The 17,952-nt window shown below is 36.0% G+C and overlaps 1 protein-coding gene across 1 annotated transcript in view; it reads left to right on the top strand.

The window, feature by feature from the left end:
- CCDC178 (coiled-coil domain containing 178) overlaps positions 1 to 17,952 on the top strand; it is a 360,636-nt gene that overhangs the window by 12,243 nt on the left and 330,441 nt on the right. The window contains exon 4 of the mRNA XM_027127538.1: positions 16,498 to 16,520. Within this exon, the coding sequence (XP_026983339.1) occupies positions 16,498 to 16,520 (23 nt within the window). The remainder of the gene's footprint in view (positions 1 to 16,497; positions 16,521 to 17,952) is intronic.

Raw genomic sequence — 17,952 nt, 5'->3', positions numbered from 1 at the left:
AGTATTCTTTGGTGGCTACTCTAGTCCTCTCTTTTGTTCAGGTTTCCAAATCCTCCACCTCACTACTCAGTCATCTCTTACTTCCCGAAGAAAATAGGAGATAAAATAACAGAAATGCCTCAAACCCCTGTTATCTCACCTATGCACGTCCTTGAATTCCACAAACATAATTCCCTTTGTCCTTCCATGGAAGATTCCCCCACCCCACACAATGGCTCTCCCTTCACCTGTGTTCTGTCTTGTGCCTTTGCAAGGATCTTGTTCCATCAGGCGTTGTTCCAACCATCCTGTGTTCCAAATCTCCTTTTTTATTAACTCACTCCTGTCAACGTTTAAAATATTGACATTTGTCCTGTTTTCAAGAAATTTTTTCATCCCATACATCCCTTTAAATATATCCCCTTTTCACTTTCTCTTCTCATTCCGTGAGACATCTGAAAAGAGTTGCCTAAATTTACTATTTCTGATCCCTCACCTCTCAGTTACCCATTTATTCATTGCAATCTGTATTTGGTCCTCATTATTCTAATGAAAATATCTTCAGAAAAATAACCACTGTTTTTTCTGTTATCTATTGCTACAAGCGTGTGCACGTGCACACACACACAAACACACACACTCTAAAACTTCGTGGCTAGAAGAAGCATTTATTTGGTTACCATTGAGCAGTTTGTTCTGGGCTCAGCTGGATAATTTTGTTGGTTCTTGCCTGGGGCCGATCATGTGGCTGCACATATCTGCTAAGTCAACTGGAAATAGAGATAAGAATGGCCTCGCTCACATGCCTGGTGGTTGGGAGAGTATTTTAAGAGGACAAATCTCAATGGGTAAGTGCTTAGTAAAGCTTTGCTTGTGTTATGTTTGCTCAAGTCCCACTGGCCAAAGCCAAGCCTATAATCAGTCCCCCTGTTAATCCAGTAGAGTATTAGAGAAAATGTGGATGCCAGGAGACATGATTCTTTGGGAACTATTTATGTAGCAATCTATTAGCTAGTCCATTGGCAACATGATGAACCGTCCATCCAAATGCAAACTATAATCACCAGCTCTCCAAAAGTTTTATTCCATAATGGTATTATGCAGACGTCCATGGTCACACATACTGCAAAAGATCTGACGCAGGCAGTATTTCTTAGGTGCATCTTCTTTTTGACCCAGAAGTATATGAATTAAAATGAGAAGTTAAATACTGTTCCTGCATACTTAGCATACAGAATCATCACAAAAAACATTCTCATTTACATAAGGGGAGGAATGAAAGGCACATAGCTTTCACTAATGCATAAAATTTTGAAATTTATCAGAGCACATGATGTTAGGTCTACCACACCTGGAACCAAGGAATGTTTCTTGGTTTAGGACTCAGTTCTGCTTCCTGGAAATAGTTTCTGAATTTGTTGTTCTCCTTGTCTCTTTTATCTACTATCAGAGCTCTTTGCTCTTTGATTTTCATAATAGACCTGAATAGCTATCTCAGGCTTTTTCCTGTATTAGTCTGCTCATGCTGCCATAACAAAATACCATAGACCTGGTGGCTTAAACAACAGAAATTTATTTTCTCACAGTTCTTCTAGAGGCTGGAAGTCCAAGGTCAAGGTGCTGTCAGTGTTGGGTTCTATTGGGGAATCTCTTCCTGGTTTGTAACCAGCCTCCTTCTCATTGTGTCCCCACATGGCCTTTCCTCTGTGTCCATATGTTGAGAGAGAGCTCTGGTGTCTCTTCCCCTTCTTATAAGAACACAGGTGTTATTGTATTAGGACCCCACCCTTGTGACATCATTTAACTTTATCTGCTAATATAGTCACATTGGAGATTAAGGCTTCAACATATGAATTTTGGGGGCAGACAGCTCAGTCCATAACACTGCCATAATAAGCTGGAAGCTCAGAAGCTTTTTTGTATTTTGAACTCTCTCTTGTTTTTTAGGCCAAAATGTTTCAATTCTCCTAAGAACTTCAGGGTTTCATATTAATCTCATTGGGTTTAACCCCACAACTTAAAAGCTGTGGCCATATTCTTTTTTTTTTTTATTTAACATAATTTCTTTTAGTTAGGTAATTTTTTATATTCTCCTAAATAGTATTGGTTTTTTAAAATAAACTTTATTTTAGAACAGATTGAGACATCTAGAAAAATTGGGATGATGATACAGAGATTTCATATATACTTACATTGCATAATCTCTTACATTAGTGCAGTACATTTGTAGTATGGTACATTTGTTGTAATTAATGAACCAATATTTGTACATTATTACTAACTGTAGTTCATACTTTATTTTAATTTCTTTAGGCTTATTTGAGATGAAATTCACGTAACATAAAATTAACCGTTTTAAAGTGAACAACTTGGCAGCATTTAGTACATTTGCAAAGTTGTGCTGTCACCACTTCTATTTAGTTCTAGGACATTTTCACCACTGCAAAATAAAGCCTCACACACATTAAAGATTTAATCCTCATTTAGCTCTCTACTCTGGCCTGGCAACCACACTCTGCTTTCTATTTCTATGTATTTACCTTTTCTGGAGTTTTTGTATAAAGGAAATCATACAATATGTGATCTTTTGTGTCTGGCTTCTCTTACTTAGCATAACATTTTCAGGTTCATCTGCATTGCACCATGTATCAGTACTTCCTTTTTTATGGCTTAATAATATTCCACTGTATGTGTATACGACAATTTCTTTAACTGTTCATCTGTTAATGGACATTTGGGTTGTTTCTACCTTTTGTCTATTGTAAATATGGCTGAAATGAACCTTCATATACAAGGATTTATTTGAGCACCTGTTTTCAATTCTTTTGGATATATACCTAGGGGTAGAATTACTTTGTCATATGGTAGTTGTATGTTTAACTTATTGAGAACCACCAAACTCTTCTTCATAGCTCAAATATTTTTGTTCTTGAGTTGTGAGAGTTCTTTATATATTTTGGATTACTAGACCCTAATCAAATATATGATTTGTGAACATTTTCTCCAGTTACGTAGGTTGTCTCACTTTCTTGATCATGTTCCCTGATGTACAAAAGTTTTTAATTTTGACGAAGTTCAGTTTATCTGTTTTTTCTTTTGTTGCTCATGCTTTTGTTGTCATATCTAAGAATCCATTACCAAATCCCAGGTGATGAAGATTTACCTTTATGTTTTCTTCTTTGAGTTTTATGGTTTTAGCACTTATATTTAAATCTTTGATACATTTTACGTATAGGAGACATGTATATCCTTGGAGTCAATGGTAAGATAATGGTGGATTAAAAATGACTACCCTCCTCCTTTATACCTCCTTCCATTGACAGTCTATTCTCTCAACCTTTAAACATAGACTGGATTTGTGACTTGTTTTGAACAAATATGTCAGAAGAAATGTCATATAACTGCTAAGCAAAGTATCAAGAAGCCTTGAAGCTTCCGCTTTCACTCTCTTGCTGCTGTAAGTTCCCCAGGTAAAGAAGCATAATCTAGCCTCTTTGAGGATGAATGACCAAGTAGAGAGACAGACCCAACTCACAGCAAGCACAAACCATCAGACTTTTGAGTGAAGTTGTTTTGAACAATTCTATCCTAGTCAAGCTGCCAGATGACTGCATTAGTTTGAGGTCACATTAGTGACCATAAAAACCACACAGCTGAGCCCATCTTACATGGTGACTCACAAAATTATGAGCAAATAAAACGGGGAATATTTATAGCCACTAAGTTTAAGAGTGGCTTATTATGCAGCAGTAACTTATGCATTGTTGAATACGACACTGAAATGTACAGGCACCTGTGCGTATACACCACATTAAAGTGAGTAAAATGGAAAATTTTATTCTGTGTAGTGTTGAAAATGAAACTGTTGACCACTTTCTCCTTCTGGAAAAATCCCATTTCTATTTTTTTTTTTTAAATGTCTTTTGCTAACTTGACTCTAACAGGCTTTATTCCTATTTTGGTAGATATTCCCTCCAGTCTGTATGGCAGATCATTTTTCCTCTGACCATATTGAAAATACTCGTGCTCCCCAGACATGTCCTCTTCTCATTTTACTCTCCCTTTGGATAATACCATTTGAATGTATGTTATTTTATTTATGTACTGTATGCTTATACCAATTTGAGATTCCCAGCTCAGATTTCACTTTTTTTATAAGACCCGTATACCCAATGCCTACTGAACATCTTTTTATATATATCTTTGAAGCACCTCAAATTCAAAACATATGAAAGTAGTTATTTCTTTCTTCTGTGTTCCCAGGTACAATTAAAGGAACATTATTCACCCAGTAACCTAAGCCAGAAAGTTGATTAATTATAATGACTGTTCACTTTTCCTTTATATACAATTACTAATTTTTTGGTTTTTTAAATTAAATTTTATTTTTTATACAGCAGGCTCTTATTATTATCTATTTTATACATATTAGTGTATATATGTCAATCCCAATCTCCCAATTCATCACACCACCACCACCACCCGCCCTGCTCTCCCCTCCTTGGTGTCCATACGTTTGTTCTCTACATCTGTGTCTCTGTTTCTACCTTGAAAACCAGTTCATCTGTAGCATTTTTCTAGATTCCGCATATATGCGTGAATATATGATGTTTGTTTTTCTCTTTCTGACTTACTTCACTCTGTATGACAGACTCTAGGTCCATCCATGTCTCTACAAAGGACCCAATTTTGTTCCTTTCTATGGCTAAGTAATATTCGTTGTATATATGTACCACATCTTCTTTATCCATTCATCTGTCGATGGGCATTTAGGTTGCTTCCATGACCTGGCTATTGTAAATAGTACTGCAGTGAACATTGGGGTGCATGTGTCTTTTTGAATTACGGTTTTCGCTGGATATATGCCCAGTAGTGGGATTGCTGGGTCATATGGTAGTTCTTTTTCTAGTTTTTTAAGGAACCTTCATACTGTTCTCCATAGTGGCTGTATCAGTTTACATTCCCACCAACAGTGCAAGAGGGTTCCCTTTTCTCCACACCCTCTCCAGCATTTGTTGTTTGTAGATTTTCTGATGATGCCCATTCTAACTGGTGTGAGGTGATACCTCGTTGTAGTTTTGATTTGCATTTCTCTAATAATTAGTGCTGTTGAGCAGCTTTTTATGTGCCTCTTGGCCATCTGAATGTCTTCTTTGGAGTAATGTCTATGTCTTCTGCCCATTTTTTGATTGGTTGTATTTTGTTTAATACTGAACTGCATGGAGAATGTTTTGTAGTAAGAATCAACCAATTACAGCCCATGGGCCAACTTCAGCCCAAAGCCTGTATTTGTAATGCCAATGAGCTTAGAATGGTGTTAACATTTTTAAGGTTTGTAAAGAAAAACAGAAAAGAGCATGTAGCCTGTTGATCTATAAAGAGTAAATATTATATGCTTTTGAAAAAAAATATTGAGCTGCATGAGCTGTTTATATATTTTGGAGATTAATCCTTTGTGCGTTGATTCATTTGCGAATATTTCCTCCCATTCTTAGGGTGTCTTTTCGTCTTGTTTATGGTTTCCTTTGCAGTGCAAAAGCATTTAAGTTTCATTAGGTCCCATTTATTTATTTTTATTATTTTTATTTTTTTATTATTATTATTTTTTGCGGTGCGCGGGCCTCTCACTGTTGTGGCCTCTCCCGCTGCGGAGCACAGGCTCCAGACACACATGCCCAGCGGCCATGGCTCATGGGCCCGTCCGCTCTGTGGCATGTGGGATCCTCCCGGACTGGGGCACGAACCCGTGTCCCCTGCATTGGCAGGTGGACTCTCAACCACTGCGCCACCAGGGAACCCCCCCCCCCATTTTGTTTTTATTTCCATTACTCTGGGAAGTGGATCAAAAAAGATCTTGCTGTCATTTATGTCAAAGAGTGTTCTTCCTATGTTTTCCACTAAGAGTTTTATAGTGTCCAGTCTTACATTTAGGTCTCTAATCCATTTTGAGTTTATTTTTGTGTGTGGTGTTAGGGAGTGTTCTAATTTCATTCTTTTAAATGTAGCTGTCCAGTTTTCCAAGCACCACTTATTGAACAGGTTGTCTTTTCTCCATTGGATATTCTTGCCTCCTTTGTCATAGATTAAGTGACCATAGGTGCATGGGTTTACCTCTGAGCTTTCTATCCTGTTCCATTGATCTATGTTTCTGTTTTTGTGCCAGTACCATAGTGTCTTGATTACCGTAGCTTTGTAGTATAGGCTGAAGTTGGGGAGCATGATTCCTCCAGCTCCATTTTTCTTTTTCAAGATTGCTTTGGCTATTCGTAGTCTTCTGTGTTTTCATACAAATTGTAATATTTTTTGTTCTAATTCTGTGAGAATATCATTGGTAATTTGATAGGGATTGCTTTGAATCTGTAGATTGCTTTGGGTAGTATAGTCATTTTCACAATGTTGATTCTTCCAATCCAAGAGCGTGGTATATCGCTCCATCAGTTTCTATCATCTTTAATTTCTTTCATCACTGTCTTCTAGCTTTCTGCATACAGGTCTTTTGTCTCCTTAGGAAGGTTTATTCCTAGGTACTTTAATCTTTTTGTTGCAATGGTAAGTGGGAGTGTTTCCTTAATTTCTCTTTCAGATTTTTCATTGTTAGTGTATAGGAATGCAAGAGATTTCTGTGCATTAATTTTGTATCCTGCTACTTTGCCAAATTCATTGATTAGCTCTAGTACTTTTCTGGTAGCATATTTAGGATTCTCTATGTATAGGATCATGTCGTCTGCAAACAATGACAGCTTTACTTCTTCTTTTCTGATTTGTATTCCTTTTATTTCTTTTTCTTCTCTGACTGCCATGGCTAGGACTTCCAAAGCTATGTTGAATAATAGTGGCGAGAGTGGGCATCTTTGTATTGTTCCTGATCTTAGAGGAAATGCTTTCAGTATTTCACCATTGAGAATGATATTGGCTTTGGGTTTGTCATATATGGCCTTTATTATGTTGAGGTAGGTTCCCTCTATGCCCACTCTCTGGAGAGTTTTTATCATAAATGGGTGTTGAATTTTGTCAAAAGCTATTTCTGCATCTATTGAGATGATCTTATGGTTTTTATTCTTCAGTTTGTTAATAAGTTGTATCACATTGATTGATTTGTGTATATTGAAAAATCCTTGTATTCCTGGGATAAATCCCACTTGATCATGGTCTGTGATCCTTTTAATGTATTGTTGGATTCTGTTTGCTAGTATTTTGTTGAGGATTTTTGCCTCTATATTCATCAATGATACTGGTCTGTAATTTTCTTTTTTTGTAGTATCTTTGTCTGGTTTTGATATCAGTGTTGGTGGCCTCGTAGAATGAGTTTGAGAGTGTTCCTTCCTCTGCAATTTTTTGAAAGAGTTTGAGAAGGATGGGTGTTAGCTCTTCTCTGAATGTTTGATAGAATTCACCTGTGAAGCCATCTGGTCCTGGACTTGTGTTTGTTGGAAGATTTTTAATTACAGTTTCAATTTCATTACCTGTGATTGTTCTGTTCATATTTTCTAATTCTTCCTGGTTCAGTCTTGGTAGGTTATAATTTTCTAAGAATTTGTCCATTTCTTCCAGGTCGTCCATTTTATTGGCATAGAGTTGCTTGTAGTAGTCTCTTATGATGCTGTGTATTTCTGCGGTGTCCGTTGGAACTTCTCCTTTTTCATTTCTAATTTTATTGATTTGATTCCTCTCCCTCATTTTCTTGATAAGTCTGGCTAAAGGTTTATCAATTTTGTTTATCTTCCCAAAGAACCAGCTTTTAGCTTTATTTATCTTTCTTACTGTTTCCTTTGTTTCTGTTTCATTTATTTCTGCTCTGATTTTTGTGATCTCTTTCCTTCTTGTAACTTTGGGTCTTGTTTGTTTTTCTTTCTCTGGTTCTTTTAAATGTAAGGTTAAATTGTTTATTTGAGATTTTTTTTGATTCTTGAGTTAGGATTGTATTGCTTTAAACCTCACTCTTAGAACTGCTTTTGCTGCATCCCATAGGTTTTGGGTCGCTGTGTTTTCATTGTCATTTGTCTCTAGGTATGTTTTGATTTCCTCTTTGATTTCTTCAGTGATCTCTTGGTTATTTACCAATGTATTGTTTAGCCTCCATGTGTTTGTGCTTTTTACATTTCTTTTCCCTTGTAATTTATTTCTAATCTCATATCATTGTTGTTGGAAAAGATGCTTGATATGATTTCAGTTTTCTTCAATTTACCGAGGCTTGATTTGTGACCTAAGATGATATCTATCCTGGAGAATGGTCCATGTGCACTTGAGAAGAAAGTGTAATCTGCTGTTTTCGGATGGAATCTCCTATAAATATCAATTAAATCTATCTAGTCTATTGTGTCATTTAAAGCTTATGTTTCCTTATTAATTTTAAGTCTGGATGATCTGTCCATTGGTGTAAGTGAGGTGTTAAAGTCCCCCACTATTATTGTGTTACTGTCAATTTCCTCTTCTACAGCTGTTAGCATTTGCCTTATGTACTGAGGTGCTTCTATGTTGGGTGCATATATATTTATAATTCTTATATCTTCTTCTTGGATTGATCCCTTGATCAATATGTAGTGTCCTTCCTTGTCTCCTGTACCGTTCTTTATTTTAAAGTCTATGTTATCTAATATGAGTATTGCTACTCCAGCTTTCTTTTGATGTCCATTTGCATGGAATATCTTTTTACATCCCCTCTTTTGCAGTCTGTATGTGTCCTTAGGTTTGAAGTGGGTCTCTTGTCAACAGCATGTATATGGGTGTTGTTTTTGTATCCATTCAGCAAGCCTGTGTCTTTTGGTTGGGGCATTTAATCCAATCCCATTTAAGGTAATTATCGATATGTATGTTCCTATTACCAATTTCTTAATTGTTTTGGGTTTGTTTTTGTAGGTCCTTTTCTTCTCTTGTTTTTCCCACCTAGAGAAGTTCCTTCAGCATTTGTTGTAGAGCCAGTTTGGTGGTCCTGAATTCTCTTAGCTTTTGCTTGTCTGTAAAGCTTTTGATTTCTCTGTCAAATCTGAATGAGGGGCTTCCCTGGTGGCGCAGTGGTTGGGAGTCCGCCTGCCGATGTAGGGGACGCGGGTTCGTGTCCCGGTCCGGGGGGATCCCACATGCCGCGGAGCGGCTGGGCCCGTGGGCCATGGTTGCTGGGCCTGCGCGTCCGGAGCCTGTGCTCCGCAACAGGAGAGGCCACAACAGTGAGACCCCCGCGTACCGGAAAAAAAAAAAAAAATCTGAATGAGATCCTTGCTGGGTAGAGTAACCTTGGTCGTAGGTTCTTCCCTTTCATCACTTTAAATATATCATGATACTCCCTTCCGGCTTATAGAGTTTCTGCTGAGAAATCAGCTGTTAACCTTATGGGAGTTCCCTTGTATGTTATTTGTCATTTTTCCCTTGCTGCTTTTAATAATTTTCTTTTTCTTTAATTTTTGTCAATTTGATTACTATGTGTCTTGGCATGTCTCTCCTTGGGTTTATCCTGCCTGGGACTCTCTGTGATCCTGGACTTGGGTGGCTATTTCCTTTCCCATGTTAGGGAAATTTTCAACTATAGTCTCTTCAAATGTTTTCTTGGGTCGCTTCTGTCTATCTTCTCCTTCTGGGACCCCTATAATGCAAATGTTAGTGTGTTTAATGTTGTCCCAGTGGTCTCTTAGGCTGTCTTCGTTTCTTTTTTTCTTTTTTCTTTTTTTTTTTTTTTGTGGTATGTGGGCCTCTCACTGTTGTGGCCTCTCCCGTTGCGGAGCACAGGCTCCAGACGTGCAGGCTCAGCGGCCATGGCTCACGGGCCTAGCCGCTCTGTGGCATGTGAGATCTTCCCGGACCGGGGCACGAACCTGCGTCCCCTGCATCGGCAGGCAGACTCTCAACCACTGCACCACCCGGGAAGCCCCATTTCTTTTCATTCTTTTTTCTGTATCCTGTTCCGTGGCAGTGAATTCCACCATTTTGTCTTCCAGGTTACTTACCTGTTCTTCTACCTCAGTTATTCTGCTATTGATTCCTTCTAGTGTATTTTTCATTTTAGTTACTGTATTGTTCATCTCTGTTTGTTTGTTCTTTAATTCGTCTAGGTGTTCTGTAATTCTTCTAGGTCTTCGTTAAACATTTCTTGCGTCTTCTCGATCTTTGCCTCCATTCTTTTTCCGAGGCCCTGGATCATCTTCACTATCATTTTTCTGAATTCTTTTTCTGGAAGGCTGCTTATCTCCACTTCATTTAGTTCAGGTTTTATCTTGTTCCTTCATCTGGTATAGAGCCCTCTGCCTTTTCATCTTGTCTATCTTTCTGTGAATGTGGTTTTTGTTCCACAGGCTGTAGGATTGTAGTTCTTCTTGCTTCTGCTGTCTGCCCTCTGGTGGATGAGGCTATCTAAGAGGCTTGTGCAAGCTTCCTGATGGGAGGGACTGGTGGTGGGTAGAGCTGGTTGTTGCTCTGTTGGGCAGAGCTCAGTAAAACTTTAATCTGCTTGTCCTCTGATGGGTGGGGCTGAGTTCCCTCCTTGCTGGTTGTTTGGCCCGAGGCAACCCAGCACTGGAGCCTACCAGGCTCTTTGGTGGGGCTAATGGTGGACCCTGGGAGGGCTCATGCCAAGGAGTACTTTCCAGAACTTCTGCAGATGCCCACAGATGCCCCCCGTTTCTGCAGGAGACCCTCCAACACTAGCAGGTGGGTCTGGTTCAGTCTCCTATGGGGTCACTGCTCCTTCCCCCTGGGTCATTATGTGCACACTATTTTGTGTGTGTCCTCCAAGAGTGGAGTCTGTGTTTCTCCCAGTCCTGTTGAAGTCTTGCAATCAAATCCCACTAGTCTTCAATGTCTGATTATCTGGGAATTCCTCCTCTCGTTGCCGGACCCCCCAGTGGTTATGGGATTTGATTTTATTGTCATTGTGCCCCTCCTACCATCTCATATGGCTTCTCCTTTGTCTTTGGATGTGGGGTATCTTTTTTGGTGAGTTCCAGTGTCTTCCTGTCTATGATTGTTCAGCAGTTAGTTGTGATTCCAGTGCTCTCGCAAGAGGGAATGAGCGCATGTTCTTCTACTCCACCATGTTGAACTAGTCTCCTACTAATTTGTTTTGATTCCACCTCTAGAATGTGTGTCAAATGCAGACAGTTCTTCCCATCCATACTGTAGGATCTTCATTCAGGCCATTCTCATTTTTGCCAGTGTTACTGTAAGAGCCCTTCACTGGTACCTCTGCTTTAGTCATTTCCTCCTCCCTTCCTTCTTCCATAAAATAGGCCATATGCCTTCTCTTTTCTAAATGTATTGTTGCCAGTAATCTACCTAAAACCCTCCTCTGAATGTCTCATGTCACAGTGCTTATTTCATATTCCTTGACATGACATAAATGTCCTTTATAAAATAATATTTACTCTTAAGCTTCATGTCCCTTCATATACTCTATTTTAGCTTTGATTAATTCTCTTAACCCTGGACCTTAACCCATGCATCTTCTCTTATCTCTGTTTAACCCTCATTTCTTCCCACAAACTACCTTTGCCCTCCAAAGCTTTGGATAGCTGTCTTCCCTTGAATCTCATATGACATTTTACTGACCAAATTAGCAGTGTATTTTATTTGTTTCTTCATATCTCTGTCCTATGTGATTGTAAGATCTAGGAAGTTAAAGTCTATTTATAAGTCACCACTAACCATAGTACCTACTAAAACCTGTAAGATTATAGGCATTAAATACTTCTGAATGAGTGGATTCAGGAATGATTTTTTAAAAATTGTGTCAGGTTTTGCACGTGCTTTTAAATGCATGGGAAGAATGTACTTGTTCTTAAGTTTAAAAATAATTTGGTGTGTTGTTTGATAAATATTGCCTGTGCTTTTGAGATGATTTGGACTTTTGAATAGGGTAATTATAGGAAACCCCCTATTGACTGTGAGTTTAAAGGTATGAGTAGTCTTTTCAGATGAAAGTAGGTCACAGTTGTGGGAGATAGTATTCAGCGTTAGTACTCGCATCTACAAATATTTTACAGTAAAAGGGAGATTCCCAACATGAAGTTAATTTTTTCGAGTAGAAAATATTTAGAAGGTTTTATGAATACTTTCTTTGTCTCAAGAACTTAAATAGCATTTAAATATTCAAAATATTTGGTAATAATTTCCAATAAAAATATGGAGTTAAAAAATCAGGGTCAGTTAGAATGTTACATGTATCAAGCAGGAGTTTGTGGGCAATGTGGTTTAGAGCTATAAGTAAATAAAGTATTTTATTTCACCCATAATTTGATGACTCTTAATATCATACATATTTAAAGTATGTCCAATTTGACATTTTTAGTCCCCCCCTTTTGTTTCTCTTTGCTCTTTGAAAGAGACAGAAATAGGAAATGCATAGGATTTTGTGGTTAGTTGGATAAAATTGATTATAAGTTATAATCAATATTTCTAAATATCTCAAATATTTATGGTGGTAAGTAATATTCTAAGCTTAATAATAACAGAAATTTTATTAAAAATAATTTAAAGTGACTTCGAGAGATTTCTAAGACTTGTCTAAATATTTCAGATAGGAAGCTATACATGGGAAACTCAAATTTTCCTCTGGTATTGTAGGCCTTCCCTATGTGAACCATTTAAGTATCCTGATAATTTGATTACTAGGTACCTGAAATTTTGCCTTCTACCATCAGATCAAAAACCGATTAAAATAATTTTTCTTTATTGCTTTATCACTTACCTCTACAAAAATGTTGTGAGGGTCAAGACTTCCCTGGTGATCCAGTGGTTAAGACTGCCTTCCAATGCAGGGGGTGTGGTTTCGATCCCTGGTCGGGGAGCTAAGATCCCACATGCTTCGTGGCCAAAAAACCAAAACATAAAACAGAAGCAATATTGTAACAAATTCAATAAAGACTTCAAAAAATGGACTATATAAAAAAAAATCTTTAAAAATAAATGTTGCGAGGGTAAGTTTTTCATCTTAATATATTTCTCCGTACCAAATATAACTCTATTTCTAAAAATTTAGGTAGCATGTTTTTATCATTATAAAATACATCATTTTCTATATCATAGAAAATGTGCTATAAAGAGGATCAAACAGAATATTAATTAAGCATTACTCACTCAATTAAGCATTATTCACTTTAAAATTTGGGACAGTTATGTCACAGTACATTAAAATGTCTCTTAACCAATTTCCTTTCTTGTGATACTTCAGCTTCAAATGGCTTCTTAGAACTAGTATCACATAAGTTAGCCTGATTACAGGTATCTGCACTATGTAGGACTCTTGAGTTTCCATAATCAAGTGATGTCATTTTTCCCAATTATTAATTAGTTTAGCATCTATTAATATACTCATAAAATGTTCATTCTTTTCTCTGCCTGTTTATCATTTGCCATTTTCTTTCTGGTTTATTTGTAATTTCTTATTGACTTGTAGGATTAAATGATTATCTTTAGTTTGTTGTGTAGATTTTAAATATATTCTCTCATTTGACTTGTCCTTTTGTGTTATCTTTTATTAAAAAAAGTTCTTAATTTTAATGTACTTAAATTTATCATTTTCCCTTTATTTTAAGTGTTTTGGAACTTGTTTAAGAAATCTTTTCACTATTTCTTACAAAATTTTTCCTTTATTTTAAAATTTTGAAGTTTTTTACTTGAGATTAATTGTTTAACAATGTGAATTTATTTTGTGTGTGAGAGAGTGGAATAGGTAGGTATTTTCATTTGTAAAAATATGGAAAATTATTTTTATCAACATCAATTTTATTGCAAAATCCAGTCATTTCTTAGAAATCAGCTCACATCAATCATATATCAAGTTTTTATATATGAGTATATTTATTTCTGGCTTCTTTGTTCCACTGGTTAATTTTATCTTTCTATTATAATACCTCATTTTACTAATTTACAATACCTCATTTTACTAATTTACATGCTTTATTATATGTTTTGATACTTGATATGGTAGTTCCCTCTTTTCTTCCTTTTTTAAACTTTGACTATTCTTGGTACATATAAATTTTAGAATAAGCTTGTTATGTTACATGTAAACACCCACTGAGATTTCAAACAATTGCATTCATCGGTTTTTTCTTATGCAGGTGAATTTAGTCTCTCCAGGGTTTTTTTTTAAGATTCCATTGAGTCTCTTATACTGTTGGCCCAAGAAAATTCCGGCAGTATAGCAAATACCAAAATCTGTTTAGAAGAGAGAACTGAGTAGGAGGTAATGGGGAAAATGGGCAAATTGACAAAAATTTCATGCTAAAATACTAGTTTTGTAACATATTTGTATATGTAGTATTCATTTAATGTATATCTGTGAGTATATAACTGTGTCTATAGACATAGATAAATATATGGATAGATCAAGTGTCACATATAAGTAGAACATCTTATCCTTTCTGCCCATTTGCATTAATTTTTCTGTTATTTGTTGTTCATGTAGTTTTCCCAATTTTTTTCTTGTATTGTTATTTCTTACATATTTATAGAAATATTGATAGATATCTCTTATCTTTTGTATAAGTTGTAAATTGTTATTCTGCCTGTACTATTTTTTTAACTTATTTATGGTAGCTTTTTCATAGAGATATTAGTATGTAGACCAATGTGTTATCTTACAAATTCTGGGATTTTTGTAATGTTTTAAAAATTCTTCCTCATATTAAGATTATTAAGATTTTTAATTATTTCTAATCCTTTCTTTTACATTGTTTCTTTAACCATCTGAAGTTTATTTTTTTTATTGCATGAGGCAGATATGATACTTTTTCTTAATTATTTGAATTATCCTAATATTATTCATTGATTGTCCATCTCCATTTTAATTTGAAATGGAAATTTTGTAATAAACTAAACTCATATATGGGTAATAAAATGATTACTTATTTTAGCCTGTTTTATATTTGGATAATGACATTCATGCTAAATTTCATTTTTCTCTTTTTTAGTATTGTGGAGAAAAGATATATATGCCTGGAATTTATTATTATATTCAGTATAAATTTTCTTATTTTTCATACTATAATCTTTCCTCAAATATTTGGATACTCTTTTTTGTCCTTGTATCTATAAATAATGGACCAGACTGATTACTCGTTGCTAGCATAAGTTTTTGTTGTTTTTTGTTGCAGTTATTTGTTTGCTTTTTAGAAGTTGTCAGGGTCTGCTTACATTGAGGGTTTTATGCAGTGTATAAAAATTTTACTCAGGCTCTTTGTAAATAGGAGGTAATATGCTTAGGCAAGAAAGTTGTGGGCCTTTTCTTTTGCCTTAATAAGCTTACTTTTGAGTTTGTAGCCCCTTAGAATCTTTTCCCTCATTGATAAATCTGTTTTTATTTTTCCTCACTCACCTGTTTGGGTCTATGTAAGATTCTGCTAGTTATGTAGGCCCTGTTTTGTTTCTCTCTAGAACCATAACTTCTATTCTTAGATAGCCTCTCCATCTTAGGCAGATCTCCAATGTGGTTAGAGAATTCTTCTCATGGCAATGACTAGGAGGTAACTTCTCAGCCATGTATTCTGGATTCTTGGGATAGAAAGTAGTAAGACTGGACTGGCCCATCTCATCACAGGCAGCCCTTTAATTATTTACTTTGCCTATCACCTGGTTATTCTCACATACTGGGAATTTCTCGTGAATTCCACACAGAAGCCTTTTACCTCCCCTGAAATGGTCTCCACTTGTCTCTTCTGAGTTATACTTTTCTGTCCTCTGTTTTGACTATCAGTCTCATCTGATTACTCTGTTTCTGGGAATTCTTCTCAAATATACGTTCCAATGATTTTATTGACATACCTATATATTTTTTCCAAGAAATTTTGGTATGATATGGGAATTGGGGAAAAGTAATCATGTATCTTCAATTTAAATTCTTGAATTGGAGATTGTCTATGAAACGCACAACATTCTGACTGTATATTCCTTGTGTTTTTGTTAATTTGTGCCCCTTAGAGCCCAAGGTAGTGTTAGAATATATCTGTAGAACATGACTCCTACCAAGGAGTTTATAGTCCAGAAGAGGGATATTACTCTGAAAAACTAAATATTTGTGAATTTACATGTAATTATGTGTTTCCAATTTTTGGTAATATATTAAATATCATGCACTTACGATTCTGTGGAAAGTCTTTTAGGAATAAATGGCATTTGAAGTGACCCTTGATGTAAAGGTAAAATTTAGAAACAGATAAAAGGTGAGAACAATTAGGTGGGAGTAATAATAAAAGGACTAGCTAAGGTAAGTATATAGCTGTTGTGGAAACAACACAGTATAATTTGACAAAAATATAATGGGGAATGTGAAGTAGAGTGTTTGTAATTTTGTCAGTGAGTTTAGGTGTGAGTTAAATTTACTACTGTCTTTTTTTTTGAATTTTATTTAATTTATTTTTTTATACAGCAGGTTCTTATTAGTTGGGAGGTGATGGTATGATGAATTGGGAGATTGGGATTGACATATGTACACTAATATGTATAAAATGGATAACTAATAAGAACCTGCTGTACTATTGTTTTTAAGATGTTAAAAATTTGATTTTTTATTGAGATCTTTTATTTTGACAGTTTGAAACGTCTTTGGAAGAATGGTAAGACCCTTTCGTGCTTCTTTTATATTTTTTATGTTCAAATTTTGATGATTAATCTGCTGTAGATGAGTTTATTTCAAAAGAAAAGGGAAATTGAAAGCAAAATTTTTATATTAGACATTAAAACTTATTTTTAAAAATATAAGAATTAGGATGTCTCTAGAAATGGCAGAATAGGGATTTCCAGGGCTCTGTCCTACCACAAAAACAACTGTAAAGTTGGTAAAACTTGATGAGAATCAACTTCTGCAGAAATGCGGGATCTAGTCCAAAACTTACAACAACAAGGGAAAAAGTTAAGGAAGAAAGAGTTACTACATTGCATGAAAGAAGGACTGTGGCTAAATTGCCCACTTGCCATCCTCCAGCCCTCAGATCAGTGGTGGCCATGAAGCAAATAGCCTGACTTGTGGTGAAGATTGCTAGTGCCAGAAGGAATAGTATGGACCTTATTCTCAAAGAATTATGGTTCAGTGTTTTGATAAGTCTGATGACTCCCTGAAGGACCAGCACAAAGGATTGTCTTTGTTTTTTCCTGACTAAGAGCAATCACAGAGCTAGAACCACTTCCAGGCAGTGTTTGCTGAAAGTATTTGAAGTCATATATTTGCCAGCAATGTCTGAGGCTGTGGATTGGTCAGGACAAGCATTAAAAAGATCAAAATGCCGGGGAATAAAGAGTTTGGGAAAAGAGATACATTGGGGAATAGGGTTTTTCAATGCTCTCATATATACTACGGAATTAAAAAGTGCACACATATGAACAGTGTTGGACACATGCTCAGGAAGGACTAAGAAAACTTAATCTTTTACCTCTGGCTAGCCTTTAGTATCTGCACAGGTAAGAATTGAAGGTAGAGGCAGAGTTGTAAGCAGCCTGGATAAACATTAAAGGAGTACTCCAACTCCGAGCCAGTCTGCTAAGATTGGGAGTGTATATTTTTCCTTTTTTCCTTTTTGTTTTTTTGGGCCCCAGGTATTTAAGGTAACTTGGACAAAACTCAAGATCACCAGTAAGCTAATGAAACACTTCAATGGCCACAAATGAAAAGAATATAGATATTACAGTAAGTGTTTAGAAGAATCACTAAGCAAATAAAAACCCACCACAAACAACAAAAATAAACCCAGTAGAGGGAGGGTAATTTTATATCCATATCACATTAAAATACTCAAAATTTCCAGGTTTTTACAGAAATTATGAGGCAGGGAAAGAATAAAAGAAAATTTGCCCCATTAACAAGGGAAAAAAAAATGAAGGAAACTGGCTCTGAGGAAGCCTAGACATTGTGCTTATTGGACAAAGACTTTAAGTCAACTGTCTTAAGCATCCTCAAAGAGATAAAGTAAACTATGGACAAAAATCCCCAACAAAACCAGGAGAGTAATGTCTCAACAAATATAGAATATCAATAAAGAAATAGAAATTATG

This window comes from Aethalodelphis obliquidens, unplaced genomic scaffold, assembly GCF_003676395.1.
Source record: "Aethalodelphis obliquidens isolate GAN/ISIS:26980383/991018 unplaced genomic scaffold, ASM367639v1 scaffold32, whole genome shotgun sequence".
Lineage (NCBI taxonomy): Eukaryota > Metazoa > Chordata > Mammalia > Artiodactyla > Delphinidae > Aethalodelphis > Aethalodelphis obliquidens.
Note: the sequence above shows the minus strand (reverse complement) of the source record. Positions and strands in the feature narration are given on the sequence as shown.